General features: G+C 32.4%; 1 protein-coding gene across 1 annotated transcript; it reads left to right on the top strand.

Moving 5' to 3' along the window:
• The first annotated feature begins 788 nt into the window (after positions 1-788).
• LOC132742119 (CXXC motif containing zinc binding protein-like) lies at positions 789-19600 on the top strand. The gene is made up of 7 exons (XM_060730441.1): positions 789-862; positions 12459-12542; positions 13596-13652; positions 14101-14182; positions 14779-14888; positions 15827-15892; positions 18366-19600. The coding sequence occupies exons 1-7, from the start codon at positions 857-859 to the stop codon at positions 18444-18446; spliced, it is 486 nt and encodes a 161-aa protein (XP_060586424.1). The 5' UTR covers positions 789-856; the 3' UTR covers positions 18447-19600.
• The last annotated feature ends 426 nt before the right edge of the window (positions 19601-20026 follow it).

Genomic DNA, 20026 nt, shown 5'->3' with positions numbered 1-20026 from the left:
TGTTGGGTTTTGATGAGCGATCTGTTTTTTGTCGTTGTTGTTGTTTTTTTTTTTTGCCTCAGTCCATGATTTGATTTATCAGTGTCCTTTTTTAAGATTTATACATCTTTTTTTTAGTTTTTGGTATAGCTAGATGATCTCCTTCAAAAATGTCATAATTTTTTTTTATTGCTTTTGTTATAGTTTTTTCTGATAGTTTCGACATCTAAATAAATTTAATGAAACAAAATAAATATTAGAATTTTAAAAGCAAGGTGAAAACGGCAAACTCAAACCGCAAATCACATAAATATGAAACCTATTTAGTTGCATTCTTCACTGCATAAAGTAAGTATTAGCTCAAAACCCATATACCTCTAGGAATTAACCTCGTGTTTTCTTCTATCTGGGAGATTAACAAGAATTATGAAGGACGGAATGAATGAATGAATGAATGAATGAATGAATGAATGAATGAAGGAATGAGTGAGTGATTGAGTGAGTGAGTGAGTGAGTGAATAAATGAATGAATGAATGAATGAATGAATGAATGAAAACTTCATTTACAGAAGCTGATGTATTTCCATCCATTTAATAGGGGAGGACCCTGGATAATGTTGGACTAACTTTTGGTCCAACCCTTTGTATGTACATTATATTTATGCTTAAGATAATGATGTTAGATTGTGTAAATTTATATATCATGTACAAGTATACAATAAAATATTATTAAACTAAATTTCCATTCATTCCATTTTTCATAACTTCCTGTTTTAATCTCCTTAAGACTCAGTGAAGCTCCAAAAAGAACTTTTCGTTTCTTTACAGTAAAAATAAGTACACCAGTCTAAAGACGACGACGACAACAACAACAAAGATGGTGGTAAGATGACGTTTTTGTATATTTTGTTGTTTTATCATGATTTCGTTTAAAGGCTACGACTTGAATATAATTAAAGTCGATATTTAAACTTGCTTACACTTACCACATAAAATGGAACAGCTGTCAAAGTCAGAATTGAACGGCAAACGCTGTTAAATGCTGATTACAAACAGGTCTAATAAAGTTTCCCAAACATCACAAGGTATCACAAGGTATAAGGTATACCAGAGTCAGATCTGCAGATGATGCACGAATTGGCATATAAAGGCAACGGCTTGAATATAATTAAACACGATAATTAAACTTGCTTATACTTACCGCATACAATGGAACAGATGTCAAAGTCAGAATTGTTTCAATTGAACGGCAAACGCTGTTGGGTGCATAGAAAAACCGGAAAGCACCGAATAGCACCGAAATACCGGAAAGCACTCAAATTTCTCATAAAAACATATGAAAACGTTAATTAATCGGTTTGAAAGTGTTACCAATCGATTTATTAGATTAAAATCTTACAGACAAGTCATTTTTATATTTATATATTGATAATTATTACGAGTATTTAGGAAAATAGATATATCGAGTGCTTTCCGGTCCTGTTAAGATACATGTACATTACCGGATAGCAATATTTTTTATCAAAGTTATACATGAAAACTTTATTTTATTGGTTTGAAAGTGTTACCAATCGATTTATTAGATCAAAATCTTACAGACAAGTCATTTTAAAAAAAAATATTGATAATTATTACGAGTATATAGGAAAATAGATATATCGTGTGCTTTCCGGTCCTGCTAAGATACATGTACATTACCGGATAGCAATATTGTTTATAAAAGTTATACATGGATACTTTATTTTATTGGTTTGAAAATGTTACCAATCGATTTATTAGATCAAAATCTTTCAGACAACACGTTTTTAGCTCGACTTTTCTATGAAAAGGGGAGCTATCCTACTCGCCCCGGCGTCGGCGTCGGCGTTAGCGTCGGCGTTGGCGTCACACCTTGGTTAAGTTTTTCGTACCACCCCACTTTATTTCAGAAGTATTACAAGTATGGCTTTGAAACTTACCATACTTGTTCACCATCATAACCTCCATCTACAGACAAGAGTACATAACTCTGTCAAGGTTTTTGACAGAATTATGGCCCTTTTTTGACTTAGAAAGTGTATTGAGCTTGGTTAAGTTTTTTGTACCACCTCACTTTATTTCAAAACCATTGGAGGTATTGCTTTGAAACTGACCATACTTGTTTACCATCACGACCTTCATCAACAGACAAGAGGACATAACTCTGTCAAGGTTTTTGACAGAATTATGCCCCTTTTTGACTTAGAAAATACATTGAATATGGGTAAAATCCACTTATTGCCTTAACCCTTTGAGATATTGCTTTGAAACTTTTAATGCTATTTCACATCATTACCCCCATCTGTACGCAAGAGAAGGTAACTCTGTCAAGGATTTGTTTTAAAAATTAAGGCCTTTTATCGACTTAGAATCTTGGTTAAGTTTTTAGTACCAGTCCACTTTTTGACTGAACTGTTTGAGATATTAATTTGAAAGTTGGAATACTTGTTTACAATCATGATTCCCAAACATGTCCAGGAGAAGGTAATTCTGTCAAAGATTTTATTTGAATTATGGCCCTTAACTGTCAATGTTTTGTATTATAGGCAAGCACTAAAAAACTTAAAAAATCTAAAAAAATTCATTCCTATCCACTTGTTCACTTTACCATAAATTATGTCATATAAACATTGCTGTAATATTCAAGGGTATCAAACAACTAGTTCACTTTAAAAATACAGAGATTCTTGTATTGCCTTTTACTGCAAAAACTTTTTTTATTGGCAAGCAATAAAAAAGTCGAGCGCGCTGTCTTACGGACAGCTCTTGTTGTAATTATATTATGATTATTTTTACGATTATTTAGGAAAATAAGATATATCGAGTGCTTTCCGGTCCTGCTAAGGTACATGTACTTTACCGAATAGCAATATAGTTTATCAAAGTAATACATGAAAACTTCATTTTATTGGTTTGAAAGTGTTACCAATCAATTTATTAGATCAAAATCTTTCAGACAACATGTTTTTATAAATATATAATGATAATTATTACGAGTATTTAGGAAAACTGATATATCGAGTGCTTTCCGGTCCTGTGAAGTTACATATACTTTACCGAATAGCAATTTAATTTCTCAAACAATCACATAAGATCTTTGTTTTATTGTATTGTAAATGTTACCAATCGATTATTAGGTATGATACAGTGTTATTTCATGTTTTATTCTAAATTCTATGATTATTTAAAAGATTTATGAATGTTAAATAAATTGAGAATGCTTTCCGGTTTTGTTAAGTATATGTACATTACCGAATAGCACTCGAATTTTCCATAAAAAAACGTACAACCTTCATTGTATTGAATTGAAAACGTTACCAATAGATTTATTAGGAAAAAATCTCCCAGACATTATTTTTTTATAATTATTATTACGAATAAAAAAGTTTAAAATAGATATATCGAGTGCTTTCCGGTCCTGCACATTCCATTATTGCTTTCCGGTCCTGTGAAGAAAATAATAGTAATACATCACCGAAAAGCACTGGTCCTCTTACCTCAGACATACCGATGGTATATAAATATTTAAAATGTATGTACCTTGTCTAATATATTAATATATTTATTTGTTGTAGGCTATGTGGAAGACAAGAGGATTCAAAATAGCAGGAAGAGAATAACAATAATTGTTTCAGTGATGTTTTTTTATTTTTGACAATAAACAGTGCAATAAATAAAAATAAACGAAACTAATTACTAAGAACCAAATAAGCAGATATAAAACAGAACTTAGCAAACATATATACATACATAATTGAAAAATAAGTATGATATTGAAATCAATCAAGGCACACTTCACGCCTCGTTTATTACACAGGCACACGCTGATAAAATTTAACGGACACACGCTGATTATCACATTTAAAGAGGTGTTAATATATTTACACAATAGTTGGATGTATTTAACTGATTGATTATTTGAGGTATTATTTATGATATTGAAATGTCATTTAAACTTAAATTTAATTATATTTACAAACGGTGATGTAATAACCGGGTAATAACGGCATATTGCACAAATATCAGTGCAAACTACGCAGAGTTTTGTGTAGCTTAAAAACATATTAAAGTATTGTTGATAAAAACGGCCCTTTTAAGGGCCCAACATATATTACGAAAGAAATCCAGATTTATATTGTCAATTTGTTTATCAATAAAGCTTTTTACATATTAAAATATTTTTTGTTATATGTGCCATTTAATTTTCAGGTTCTGCGCATAAATTACGTAAGTTAGTAATAGAATGTGTTCAAGTATAGAATACATCAACAGATATAATATGTCTTCTTCTTCTTCTTCGGATTACATTTAGAAAATAATGTTGATTATAAATTTCTATATTCATATATGATAAATCTTAACGATTGTCTTGCCACTATATCATGCATTAACATGCCTCCAGATGATGTACTAAGCTTTTAGGCAAAGTAAAAAGGTTCAAGAAATAATTTACAAGTTACTATTATTAAATTTAATTCACATTTTCTAGTGGTAAGACATTCACCAAGAGTATAATAAAACTTGTACTTACCTCGTAAGAGCACCTTCAGCATCATAATCCGATCCACGGAATGCACAGCACTTACATAGATATACTAAATTTCTATCCGACCAGGACTTAATGTCACTTAACCCATTACTTCATATACACGCCTTTTAACGCCTTTTTCACCCCCCCCCCCTTTTTGTTGTCTCAAATGGTAAAAAAATGCCTTATTTAGGCCCCCAACACTTGTTTTTGTTTGAGAAATGTTGTTAAAAAAAGTGACCAGTTTTTCGGCGCGGCCCCCCAACCAAAAGATACATCAGGGGGTTGCCAGAAGGGGGATGTGCCCCCTTCTGTTTGGGGGGTTTGAAGGGGGGCGGAGTCCCCCTCCTCGCCAAGAAAATTTTGGACTTGTGAGAGGCTATAAATGACCTCAGATTGATCATAAGGTAACGTGTAACCAACGCTGAAAAGCATTTGACTCTATCTCAATCCATTGAGAAGTTGCAGCACTTTGAAATCAATTATGATGGAAAAAATCAACGCAAAATAGTGATTTTTGGCAATTTTGAGATGTCCCCTCGTTGCCATGGTAACAGAAAATTTAAGCCTGAGCATGTTGTTGCAAGGGCAATGGTCCAGTCAACATTTGTGCCAAGTTTGATTAGTGTTGAAGCAGTTTTTATAGTATTATAGCAATTTGAACTTGTAACGGGAGACTTTTCAATGAAAACAGCCATTTTTCACAAAAATGCTCATGAAGTAATGGGTTAATGAAAAAAATAAAAAAATCTACAAAACAACAATTTTTCTTCAAATTTATATGACAGGCCATGTTTAAACATGGAAAAACTCGATTTAGGGTAATTTCAAGTATTTTCATCATTTTCTGTTAACCCATTACTTCATATACACGCCTTTTAACGCCTTTTTCACCCCCCCCCTTTTGTTGTCTCAAATGGTAAAAAATGCCTTATTTAGGCCCCCAACACTTGTTTTTTGTTTGAGAAATGTTGTTAAAAAAAGTGACCAGTTTTTCGGCGCGGCCCCCCCAACCAAAAGATACATCAGGGGGTTGCCAGAAGGGGGATGTGCCCCCTTCTGTTTGGGGGGTTTGAAGGGGGCGGAGTCCCCCTCCTCGCCAAGAAAATTTTGGACTTGTGAGAGGCTATAAATGACCTCAGATTGATCATAAGGTAACGTGTAACCAACGCTGAAAAGCATTTGACTCTATCTCAATCCATTGAGAAGTTGCAGCACTTTGAAATCAATTATGATGGAAAAAATCAACGCAAAATAGTGATTTTTGGCAATTTTGAGATGTCCCCTCGTTGCCATGGTAACAGAAAATTTAAGCCTGAGCATGTTGTTGCAAGGGCAATGGTCCAGTCAACATTTGTGCCAAGTTTGATTAGTGTTGAAGCAGTTTTTATAGTATTATAGCAATTTGAACTTGTAACGGGAGACTTTTCAATGAAAACAGCCATTTTTCACAAAATGCTCATGAAGTAATGGGTTAATGAAAAAAAATAAAAAAATCTACAAAACAACAATTTTTTCTTCAAATTTATATGACAGGCCATGTTTAAACATGGAAAAACTCGATTTAGGGTAATTTCAAGTATTTTCATCATTTTCTGTTAACCCATTACTTCATATACACGCCTTTTAACGCCTTTTTCACCCCCCCCCCTTTTTGTTGTCTCAAATGGTAAAAAAATGCCTTATTTAGGCCCCCAACACTTGTTTTTGTTTGAGAAATGTTGTTAAAAAAAAGTGACCAGTTTTTCGGCGCGGCCCCCCAACCAAAAGATACATCAGGGGGTTGCCAGAAGGGGGATGTGCCCCCTTCTGTTTGGGGGGTTTGAAGGGGGGCGGAGTCCCCCTCCTCGCCAAGAAAATTTTGGACTTGTGAGAGGCTATAAATGACCTCAGATTGATCATAAGGTAACGTGTAACCAACGCTGAAAAGCATTTGACTCTATCTCAATCCATTGAGAAGTTGCAGCACTTTGAAATCAATTATGATGGAAAAAATCAACGCAAAATAGTGATTTTTGGCAATTTTGAGATGTCCCCTCGTTGCCATGGTAACAGAAAATTTAAGCCTGAGCATGTTGTTGCAAGGGCAATGGTCCAGTCAACATTTGTGCCAAGTTTGATTAGTGTTGAAGCAGTTTTTATAGTATTATAGCAATTTGAACTTGTAACGGGAGACTTTTCAATGAAAACAGCCATTTTTCACAAAATGCTCATGAAGTAATGGGTTAATGAAAAAAATAAAAAAATCTACAAAACAACAATTTTTTCTTCAAATTTATATGACAGGCCATGTTTAAACATGGAAAAACTCGATTTAGGGTAATTTCAAGTATTTTCATCATTTTCTGTTAACCCATTACTTCATATACACGCCTTTTAACGCCTTTTTCACCCCCCCCCCCTTTTTGTTGTCTCAAATGGTAAAAAATGCCTTATTTAGGCCCCCAACACTTGTTTTTGTTTGAGAAATGTTGTTAAAAAAAGTGACCAGTTTTTCGGCGCGGCCCCCCAACCAAAAGATACATCAGGGGGTTGCCAGAAGGGGGATGTGCCCCCTTCTGTTTGGGGGGTTTGAAGGGGGGCGGAGTCCCCCTCCTCGCCAAGAAAATTTTGGACTTGTGAGAGGCTATAAATGACCTCAGATTGATCATAAGGTAACGTGTAACCAACGCTGAAAAGCATTTGACTCTATCTCAATCCATTGAGAAGTTGCAGCACTTTGAAATCAATTATGATGGAAAAAATCAACGCAAAATAGTGATTTTTGGCAATTTTGAGATGTCCCCTCGTTGCCATGGTAACAGAAAATTTAAGCCTGAGCATGTTGTTGCAAGGGCAATGGTCCAGTCAACATTTGTGCCAAGTTTGATTAGTGTTGAAGCAGTTTTTATAGTATTATAGCAATTTGAACTTGTAACGGGAGACTTTTCAATGAAAACAGCCATTTTTCACAAAATGCTCATGAAGTAATGGGTTAAATTTGTACAAGTACGATGCAACCAGTTCTTACAATTTGAACACTGAATTGTATCATCAGCACATTCTAATGTACACACAATGCACGGATACTCCGTCATGATTTTTGATATTTTATTTAAGAGATATTCCAAATTAGATTTAATAGCACTACTAGCATTTACAGAAAAAATTTGGTAATGGATTAATTTTGTTGAGATTAATATACAATTTTATTCAAATAAGAGTAAATTTTAATAGCACCTTGATATAAAGTTCTAAGAGATTCCGTATATATCTGTTACAAACATTTCTTTTCATGAGTGCCGTAATAATCTTCTTTAAACAAAATTAATTTTTATATCAAAAGAGTGTGTAGTTAATTGCAATTTCTAATTATCTAATTTAATGTGCATGTTAAGGACAGTGTCTAATTAATGCAACTTTGATGTGCAGGTCGGTACTCTCAATTATCATAATTGTGTACAAATTGATTTAATCATCACCTTTTTGTGCTACAATATACAAGGTCTTTAATCAGCATGGATAAGCACGTGTGATAAACAATACAACAACTACTGTCCTCCACTGATGACCACATTGCTTTTCGGTACACATAGTAATAAAGACATATAACTGAACGAAAATTTATAAGTTTTTCTTTATTTTACATAATATAAAAATATAATAATAAAAAATATGGTTCAATGCTTTGAATAACTTATTGGTACTTTTTACACATCCTCTTTCTGTCCTTCACACAACCTATAAAATATTAGAAATATGATACATTGATATATGGTATGAGCAAGATTGAAACATCGTGTAACTAATCATAATATCTTTAATTGAAATAAGTTCAACTTAATTAATCAATTTATAACACTTTCACATAATTAATATGAAGGATTAGTGTGATTTATATAAATATTCGAGTGCTATTCGGTAAAGTAGATGTACTTTAGCATTACCGGAAAGCAATCAATACAACTTTGTAACAACTTTGAAAATCGCGTAATGAAACATAAAATATTTATAAAAACGTCATGATATACAGATCTTCAACTACTAAATAGATTGGTAACACTTTCAAACCAATAAAATAAAGTTTTCATGTATTAATTGGATAAACAATATTGCTATTCGGTAATGTACATGTATCTTAGCAGGACCGGAAAGCACTCGATATATCAGTTTTCCTAAATACTCGTAATAATTATCATTATATATTTATAAAAACATGTTGTCTGAAAGATTTTGATCTAATAAATCGATTGGTAACACTTTCAAACCAATAAAATAAAGTTTTCATGTATTACTTTGATAAACTATATTGCTATTCGGTAAAGTACATGTATCTTAGCAGGACCGGAAAGCACTCGATATATCTTATTTTCCTAAATAATCGTAAAAATAATCATAATATAATTACAAAAACGTGTTGTCTGAAAGATTTTGATATAATAAATCGATTGGTAACACTTTCAAACCAATAAAATAAAGTTTTCATGTATAACTTTGATAAACAATATTGCTATCCGGTAATGTACATGTATCTTAACAGGACCGGAAAGCACTCGATATATCAGTTTTCCTAAATACTCGTAATAATTATCAATATATATTTATAAAAATGACTTTACTGAAAGATTTTGATCTAATAAATCGATTGGTAACACTTTCAAACCGATTAATTAACGTTTTCATATGTTTTTATGAGAAATTTGAGTGCTTTCCGGTATTTCGGTGCTATCCGGTGCTTTCCGGTTTTTCTATGCACCGAACGCTGTTAAATTACATTTATTAATATCATATCTTATGTTCTCATCTAGAACATAATCATTAGCATGTCTAGTGGCCAATCTGTCCTTTAAACTAAGCAACAAACCTTAAATATCATATGCATAGTTATGGAATTATACACACATTTAATATATTTATTACGCTTTAAACATCATATGTAACTTACCTAGTCCAATAGATTAGACGTTACAGGCTTGTTCTTCTTCTTCTTCTTCTTCTTCCAGTATAAGAGACGGGATCCAAACGGAACGTAATGAGGCTCTGCGAAAACTATGTACATGGTGAGATGGAACACTCTTCCGCTCAGCGATAAAAGTTGTAAAAACTGATAAAAACTTTATTTACAGAGACGTTGTGAAGTGAATTTAGACGGAGGCCGGCAGGCGCGCGCGGAAAGCATCCAATGTTTCCGCGGCGGTGACTGTTGATGCCAGGCCATTCCAATCAACAATTGTCCTGGGGAAGAAGGTATTTGTATACATCCTGCCAGTGGTGCGTTCTTGGTAGAAATGTATACATGTTCTACTGTCACTGTTGTTCTTCTTGGATTGGTTACTCAGTGGTAGGTACTTGTCCTTGGGGATGTCTACTAGGTCATGTTGAATGTGGTAGAGCATGCCTAACCTTGCTTCCTTCCTTCTCTGTTGGAGGGTGTTCCAATCCAGGCTCCTCAGCATTTTTGTCATACATCCAGGTGTTCTGGATTTATAGTCATTTTTGACAAACCTGGCTGCCCTTTTCTGGATCTGCTCAAGTGAATCTATGTGTGTCTGAAGATGAGGATCCCAAACCGTTGCTGCATATTCAAGACCTGGGCGTACAAAAGTGCAGTAACTTGCTGCTTTCAGTTGTGGTGTACAATCCTTCAAGTTTCTCCTCACAAATCCCAGTGTTCTGTTTCCTTTGGCAGCTACATTCTGTATGTGCTTGTCCCATGAGAGGTTGTTGGAGACAGTTACACCAAGGTATTTGCTGTGGTCCACTGATTGCAGGACTTGGCCATGAAGTATATACTGGTGTTGGTGATCTATCTTTCTGTTTGATGATATGTGTAATACATAGCACTTGGAAGCATTGAAGCGCATAAGCCAGGTTCGTTCCCATTGTTCCAAAGCTTCAAGATCCTGTTGCAGCCTTGTCTTGTCATTTGTACTCTTGATGACTCTGAACATGAGGCTGTCGTCCGCAAAGAGTCGGATGTCAGATGATGTGCAGTCAGGCATGTCATTTATGTAGGCCAGGAACAAATAGTTATAGTTTTATGTTGGTCAAGTCTGACGTCTAATAGTTATTGCTCATAAACGCGTAGCATTTTGAAAAATTAAAAAAATGTCTGTTGACTTGCCTTTCAAGCTTTATTCAAAAGCTTATCTTCTGTTCATTCAATTGCATGGTCTATCATTAACAAAAACTGTCAAACAATGTACTTATCAATTAAAAATAAAATATAAATAGTCTATTTTGCTCATCGGCCATACTGGTTAAGTAAAGCGTTTTACAGATTGATTCCAATTTTTTGAACAGAAAAATATATTCGAACACACTGACGGTGCATGGGCAATTATTTCGTTGAAAAAATATTCCGTTAGAAACTTCTGGACTCATTTAAACGCTTGCATTTGAATTAGCCAATCAGATTTCGCGCACTGTATGGCGGCCATTTGTATATCGACTGTACAAGGAATTTAATTAAATGAGAGGATTTAATCATGACTTTTCTGATGTGACAGTTCAATTATTTTGTTAAAAGGTATTTATTTTTTAGTTTTGTCCATAAATAGGTCAAAATTAATGTAAATACACGCTGTTTTAATTGTTTAAATTCATTAGATCTAAATCGATGTCTAATGTCAATTTTTTTGCTACACAATTTTGCAAAGATCTGTTAAGACCTAACGTAACATGGAAAATGAAAAATGTAAAATAGCAGATTAATGAATGATAAATATGAAATAGGTTACGTATAGGTCTTATAATTAGGACTAGTAACTTACCATCTGACACAGTGAGGGATGAGTGGAGTACATCAATTGAATTAGTTACACAGTCCTTGTCTCTATCACACCAGTGACTGTTAACAACTTAAGAAATAAAGAGCTTGACCACAGAGAACATTCTCTTCTTCACAACAACAAAGACACAATGACTTTTTCCACCAAGAAATCATGACATAAAAAAAGCTTAAAATCAACCATTTGTGAACCAATCATTTGATTTCTTAGAATACTGACCACAGATCCAATCAATGTAAACATTATTATTAAAGATGAAATCAGTCAAAACCAATAGAGTAATCTCACTTGAAAAGTATCAGACAAGACCGGTGGATTTGTTTCCCTTTCCAAAATTATGAAATTCAACAGTAAGCAAGAGTTTTGTCCTTTACACCAAATCTTAAAAATAAGACCCTGTTACAAACACTTTAAAAATACTCTTTTCCTATTAGATGCATTGACCAGTGGAATAATTTACAGGAAAACATAGTCCTCAGTTATAGCATTTTGACTTAAAACTCAACTTGATCGGAGCTGGCATAGTCAAAGATTTGATATCAGTGACATGTACTGAGTGTTTTTTCTGTTTATTAATGAAGTACAGGAGGATTTTATAAGCCCTATTGGCTTCATTGCATAGAAAAGAAGGTAAAATTAGCATTGAGGGCATGTCTTACTCATGATAATCATTTATCTTCTTTTTCTGTCAAATGTGTAAACCCCACATTGAAGATGTAGGCAGTGGACTTGTTTAACAACAAAGAAAAGTTAAAAAGTGAAATAAAAGAAGACCGATATAAGATACATATTATAAAATAAACAGGCTGGCAATCTGTAACTAAGCCTATCATCTAGGAAACTTTTGACCGATTTAAGTGTTTGACCTCTTATGCCTTAGGTATTCGTTTTCAATAAGAGTTTTCCATGGCTCACTATTGAAGTTAAAAAGTATGAGGGGGGGTCCACTTGTTTCTGGTTGAAAACTGATACAAGAAGATCATTTACAAGCGTTATAAGTTGTGTCACACAGGATTTTTTTTCTAATGAAAACAGGGTTGTGAAATGCTTTGTGATTGAAGAGGCGACAGAAGAGGTGTTCTAGAGTTCTACATAGTACACATGTCATATTTTACTGTCACAAAACATTCTGTATTTATAGCACTGTTTCTTTTCTTCTTCAGAAAATAGGTCTACAGATTAAAGCTCTTCTTGAGAATATAACAAATTTGAAAGCAGAGGGTGAGGACTTCAGGTGGTTTATCAGAGTATGTATATTGTATATTTATTATTGATTGAAGAAGATCCAATGAGAATTTGAAAGCCATATTTCTCCACTGAGACCAAAATTTATCATTGCTATAAAACATAAAATATGTAGATATTACATAGATCGAGTAAAACGCTGAAGATGAAAAAAAAATCTGCAAAGAATAAGATAGAAATGTACTCGGTATTATATTAAAAATTGGTAATTAGTACAATTTTAAGCCTTATTTGAGTGAAAAAAGTTGCAATGTTTTTCAATTCTGAGTCATTTTGAATTATAGAAATTATTATTCTGGAAAGTGAGGGAATGATCGAAAAATTTTAACACAAGTTATTGGTCCTGACCTACATCAAATTGATATAAATCTATTTCTAGTCCCATCTGACATACCAAAAAAACCTCAGTGGAGTCCCTGTAAAAACATAAATTTTAAGTATATTCTAGGGCACCTAAAATGGAAAGACATGGCAAAAGATAATAGACAAATCTATGGTAGTCTCAGAATTTGACTGAAAATCATATTATTTTAAGTTGAATGTGCTTAGATGCTTTTCATTTTTGAGTCATTTTGCACAATGAAAAATAATATTTTGAGAAGAATGGAGCAAGGTTTTTCAAACAATGAGAAATTTTGCTTTAAAGTCATTTGTCCAGACAGTCACCAAATGGTACACAAATTTCAAATTAATTATTTCCATTCTTTTCATGCCAAAGAACCTCCATAGAATTCATTTCAGATTATAATAATTGGTAATTATATAATTGTTGATTGTAATAAAGTATTATATGTGTGGGAGAATGAAGGCAGACATGTTTACGTAAAATCATGTATTACTATAACAGGTAGCTTGTTTGTTTAGTTATTGCATTTTAAATCAGCAAGCCTACAAATTTCTGCTGAAATTCTTAAATGGACTTTTTCAGATTACATTTTTTGGAACTGTCCATTATCAATTTTGGGGATATTAAGATAAAAATTTAAAGTCAGTCAGCCAACAGTAATTTATATTAAAAGTACAAATTTAATTATTGATTGATTCTGTATTTTCAGTTGAAATGTCTCAACTGTGGAGAAGAAACAGCAAAATTTGAATATTTGACCCTAGAGGTAGGTAACAAAATATACATGTATATTTAAAGCTGGTAACAAGATTTTCAACTTATTGTAATTTGCGTCTTACCTACTGAAGATTACATAGAGATGACAGAAACTTGTGATATTCTGAAATTTCTTTTGATTCTTTAGCAGGGGCTGTTATAGGCATCTTCCCCTCAGAAAAATTCTTGAAATAATTCTGTTATCCCAATTCAATTTACATAAGATTTTTTCGCCCCTTTATGCAAAAAAAAAATGTTATTTTCTCAGCAACCTAAGGAAATGAAGGGCCCCTTCCCCTACATGGGAAAAAAGTCCTTTATTTGAAAAGGATTTATACACTTCAGTCAGAATCTATATTTTGTTTGGGTAAATAGTCCGGAGGTAAGCTCCTAATTTTTATTAAAGGAAGTTGCTCGACATACCTTGTTATTTGACTAGATAATGTGTGTATTTGCAGGAGAATGCTCCATTAAAAGGTGGTAGAGGGCATGCCAGCATGGTGATAAAGTGTAAACTATGTAGCAGAGAGAACTCCATTGGTAACATTACATCTGCTTCTGTTTTAAGCAGTTTGCCTTCAGATCTGTCATGAAAATGTATTTAAAAGTATAATATTGTGAAGTGAACAAAGAATGTATTTTTACAAAGAAGGTAGTTTACACATTGCAAGCTGCACTTTCAGTCTACGTAAATAAATAATCGGAAAGAGGTCAAAATATGCAAAAATAGCTCTGTGTTAGTCAAGCAGTAGAAAAATTGTGATGAATACCGCAGTCCTTTAGATCACACATAACATGTAAATCATTTTGAATCTTTTTATTTTTCTTAAGATCTTAGTACATTTTTCTGAAATTTCAATTTCTTAAAATGTTTTGGCTCATCTGAAGGCTTGCAGCTTTAAATCACTTCAGCTGTAGTGACAGTGAAGAAAGGCCTAAAGTTATCGTAATTTTTAATGTTTTGAAGTAGAGATTCCTTGAAATAACAAGAGCTGTCTGTAAATACTATAGACAAAGGTATTCTTGTTTCTACCCTTGTTCTACAGAAATCTTTGATACTGTAATTTTTGACATTTTAAAGCGTCAAATAATGAATTAAATTTTGTAATTGATGATTACATGTATATTTATTTCAGACATAATGCGTGATACCATAACAGCATACAATGCAGAAGATTCCAACAAGTTTAAAACCATTGTCGTGTTTGATTGTCGAGGAGTTGAACCAATTGATTTTTCACCGAGAGTAAGTTAATAATTTTGTTTTCAGAAATATTAAAATCACTGTTTGGAGTTAGGATGCAAGGAGTTATATTGTGTGTGATAGCCCGAATGATAAAATGATGTGCATCAAGCCACAAACAGTGATTCTATTAAGCGATAAAATCACTGCTTGGGATATGTTAATTCGATTCTACCTTTACCTTCTCCTTCTTCTGAGCATTTAAGCCTAGAAGGCTTGTAAGCTCCTCCTATACAGTATTATCAAGATAACTTCAATAAATGTCACTCGTATTCAATCTTTTACTTTGCCAGTTCCGATCGAGTAAAATTTTAAATGTCAAAACACTTTCACTGAGAACAATGTTTTCATTTAAATTATTTCACTGGTTGATGCATCTAATATGAACATCAACAAATAAATGCTGCTGTACCTGATATCAAGCTAAACTGTGCTTGCTTTGTATACTTATTTTCAGCATGTCGCATTTTAAATGGTTACTTGACATGTCTAAAAATAGATTTTTTTCAACAGTGATTTTATTACAATTTTACACTCACTTTTGGTCCTCCTATGTTTAATAGGAAAAATGCAGGTTGTGTTAGAAATTGGTATATAACATTCCATTTAAATGTACAAAAGTGTATAATGATACTGCATGTTTAAATGTTCAGTATTATTATTAATTTATTATAAATACTTTATAAATACAAATTATAAATACTTTTAGTAGGTTATATGGCAGGTGTATGAACAGCTTTGTTCATCAGATCAGAATGAACTTAGTATTTGCTACAAATATTTATATTTGGCTATATATTTAAATTTGTAAGTCTAATCCTAAGGTATATGTTGAAATGATATATGTTAAAACAAACCTACCTTACTGATTTACCTAAAGATTTTCTCTTGCAAAAAATTTGCATTGAAGTTGTTTGTAACTGTTTTTTGTATGTATACAGGTTGGTTTTACTGCTGAAGGAGAAGAGACTGGTACTAAATTTCCTGAAGTAGATTTAAAGGAAGGGGTGAGTATATCAGTAGGCTGCATAGTCTGTATGATAGACAACAGGTCATCATTAGCATCTGTTTTATCATCATCATTTCTATGTCTAACATCATTAATACAGTAATAATATCTATTTAATTTATCATTAACATTATTTATTTCATTACCATATTTGCCACTATCCTCAATCATTAATACTTTTCTTATCATTACTACTATAATCATCACTACTATTACCATCATCACTACCTCCATTATCAACACTTCCTTCACTATCACTATAACCTACATCATCATTACTACCTACATCAACACTACTACTGTCATCACTACTATTATCATCATCACTACTACCATCATCACTACTTCCATCATCACTACCAACATAATCACTATTATCACCATCATCACTACTTCAATCATCACTACCAACATAATCACTATTATCACCATCATCACTACTTCTATCATCACTACCAACATAATCACTATTATCACCATCATCACTACTTCCATTGTCATTATTACCTACATAATCACTAGTACCATAATCACTAAAACAATTTATTACTACTAACATCATAACTACCTACATCATCATCATCACTACTACAATCATCATCACTACCACCATCATCATCATAATCATCATCGCTGCTACCATCATCACTACAGCCTACATCATCATCATCATTTTTATCATCATCACAACTATCATCATCATAACTTTCATCATCACTAGCATCATCATCATTATAACCATCATCATCACTATTACCAACATCATCAGTACTATCATCATCATTATCACTACTATCATCGTCATTACTATCATTACTATCATTACTATCATCATCACTATCATCATTACTTTCATCATCATTCTAATTTACTATCATCATAACTATCATCATCTTTATAATGATCATCATTACTTCCATCATCATCATTATTATCATCATCATCATCACTACTATCATCATCACTATCATTACTTTTATCATCATCACTACCATTATCATCACTCAGACTTCCTGAAAGCCATCGGACCGATGGGCATGACTGACATATTTTCACACGGTCCGACAATTCATAAGATAAAGTTGGTCGGTCTGACTGTCCGATAAATTTTGCAGGGGCAAGGGAGACTAATACTGATGAATTCCTCGTTTGTTGCTAGCGAGTTACTCTTCCTTGAAAACCGTGTTATGTAAAAATTATTTTCATTTGTCAATATAGTGAAATAGACCAATGGCTGATAGCCGTACAATTTGCGTTTACAATACACAGTAAACATGGCATGCATGAAGTATTACGAAGGCAGAGTGGCTGGAAAAAAGAGAAAATAGACACTGTCAGAAAGAAGAGAAAAGAAAAAAATAGAGTATAAAAAACTGGCCTGATAGGAGATTTAACGCAAATGGAAGAAAGGGCCAGAATGGCTGATTTTATCACGATGTAAAAAACAAAATGTGCTTTTCCTCAAGTTTACAAATGTTAAAAAACACAAAAAATTAAGAAATAAATTCAAATAATACATTTATAACTGGATGTTCAAATTTTCATATTACTGCTGTCGAAGATCGTAAATTATTGTACATTTAATTTGACGGGGTGGTCGACAAACTGTACAATCCAGATAAGGAGGATAAATGTTAAGACTTTCAGGATGATCTGTTAAACTTTAATAACAATAAACTGATGCTGTATAACAGGGATTGAGTTTAATTTGAAGATTATTGAAATAAAGGGAAAATGTTGTTTAAAGCCTTGCTTGTTTTCAGATTACTATAAATGTGTCAGTCTGACAGATTCTTTGTCGGTCTGACAAAATTCAAAGGTTTGTCAAACTGAATGTCTGACACTTTTTTCAAACTTTCAGGAAGTCTGATCAGTGCCATAATCATCACTACCATCATCATCATTACTATCATTATCAATACTACTATCATTATCACAATCACTATCATCATCACTACCATTATCATCACTACCATAATCATCACCACCATCATAATCATTAATATCATCATCATAACTATCATCATCATCACTTACATCATCATCATCATTAATATTGTCATCATCACTATCATTATCATCCTATAATCATCATCACTACTATTGTCATCACTACCATTATCATCATTTCAATATCATCATCATCATTACTACCATCATCATCATCATCATCACTATCATCAACATCAAAACTTTTGTTATCATCACTACTATCATCATCATCATCATCATTATTACCATCACTACTACCGTCATTATTGTATTTATCTGAACTTGCTTTATTAAAATGTAATGAATATTTAAATGTTCTTCATATTTAATTGATACTGTAGAACAAACTTGAATAATTAAGTATATCTTTGAAATTTTGAGATCTAATCATTCTGAAGAAAACTTCATAAATTACTTAATAAAAATATTAATTAGCATAGATAGATTTAAACTATATATTGGTTTGTTTCTGGTTTCAGGAATGGGTAGACTATGATGAAAAGAAAAAAGAATCTGTGTCAGTTACGGAAATTAAACATCAATTTGTGACTGTAAAGTGAATAAATACTTATGATATATGTTTTTAATATATTGTTCAACAGAATAGACAGAGAGCTGTGTGTTTGACTGGTTTTAACACCATACCTGATCCATGATAAAATTAACAATTGTTGAAAAAAGGTTATAAAATTCAAATTTAAACGTAATTTAATGATTGTATTTTCTTTTGAATGGAATGTTATTTGATATGAAGTTGGTTTCCTTCTTTGTGTGAAATAACAGAAATGATAGCATGTTAAAATTCAAATTTAAATGTCATTTGATGATTAAGAAAAATTGTTTGATACAAGTTTAAATGTGAACAAAGAGGAATGATAGCATTTGAAACTTTACTTCCTGATTTAATTTTGTCGTGTTTAACCCAATAAACCAGGCATTAATTTATATAGAATATACTGAAAAGTTTTGCTCAATGAATATAATACATTGCTTAATAAATATAAATTTTATTTAGTACATGTCATACTTCTTGTGGAAAAAGATGGCAATAATAAAGATTTCACAAAATAATAAATGCGCAACCCATTGAATATCATAGATCAAGTGCATGATTTTATTGTGTAAAGTAGAATAAAATATTGTTTATTTTAATGGATAATAAATCATGATTTAACAGGAAGCTGGCCTGTTTATTCTTAACCTGTAGAGTGAAAACATGCGAGGTTTCTAGACTCAGCAATAAATTAATTTCACACTTTTGAACATTCAGACATTTCATTTCATATCTGAAAAAATTGAAAAATACTGAAATATTCAACATACTTCTTTATTTGTAACCGAGGACAGTTTGGGAAGACAAAACTTTGAGCAAACATCATTTTCGGTAGAGAACAATTTAGCAGACGACATTTCCCCAAGCATTCTTAATTGTTCAGCAAACAAATCAAATAAGCTAATTTCTCAGCATGGTTAATTATATGTCACATATTTCACTTACAACACATCAATAGTTATTATGTTATTGAATTACTAATTTTGCCATAAAATTCCACATTTAGTTTTTCTTTTATGTAGTGAGACAGCAATAGAAGAAAAGAAAATAGATGTGTAACGCATTTTATTTGCCTTCAAAAGGATTTAATGCTATCATGTATTTATTATATTCACTTAACATGTATACTTCCTAGGATAGAAGTAAAATGTATGAAGAAAATTGTTTGTTATCTATGACAACAAGTTCAGAATTTGTTTACTACAAATATTTGTGTACCTGTGTGACTCTAAATATTTAGCTGTTATCTCACATATTTATTGATTGATAAATGCGTCATCAGTAAGCTTTTTATACGCCTGTTTCAAAAATGGGTCATAATATAGGATTGCTCCTTGTGGGCGGACGGTCTGGCGGGCAGGTGGCATCCAATTTTGTCAAGAGCTTATCGAGGGATTTTATTAAAATAACATAGAAATGTTCACCACTATGAGAAGCAGTGTCCAAGCATGAACAGGTCTCTAGATAAAAGGTCAAGGTCACACTTGGAGGTAATTGAAAAAACACTTGTCCGAAGCAAATCTTTTACATGCATTAAGGGATTTCAATATTACTTGGCACAAATGTTCACCACTGTGCACGTAAAAC

Source organism: Ruditapes philippinarum, unplaced genomic scaffold (genome assembly GCF_026571515.1).
Source record: "Ruditapes philippinarum isolate M1 unplaced genomic scaffold, ASM2657151v2 ctg6661_1_1_1_1, whole genome shotgun sequence".
NCBI classification, from domain to species: domain Eukaryota; kingdom Metazoa; phylum Mollusca; class Bivalvia; order Venerida; family Veneridae; genus Ruditapes; species Ruditapes philippinarum.
The sequence above is the reverse complement of the archived record's forward strand: the minus strand, read 5'-3'. Positions and strand labels throughout refer to the sequence as shown.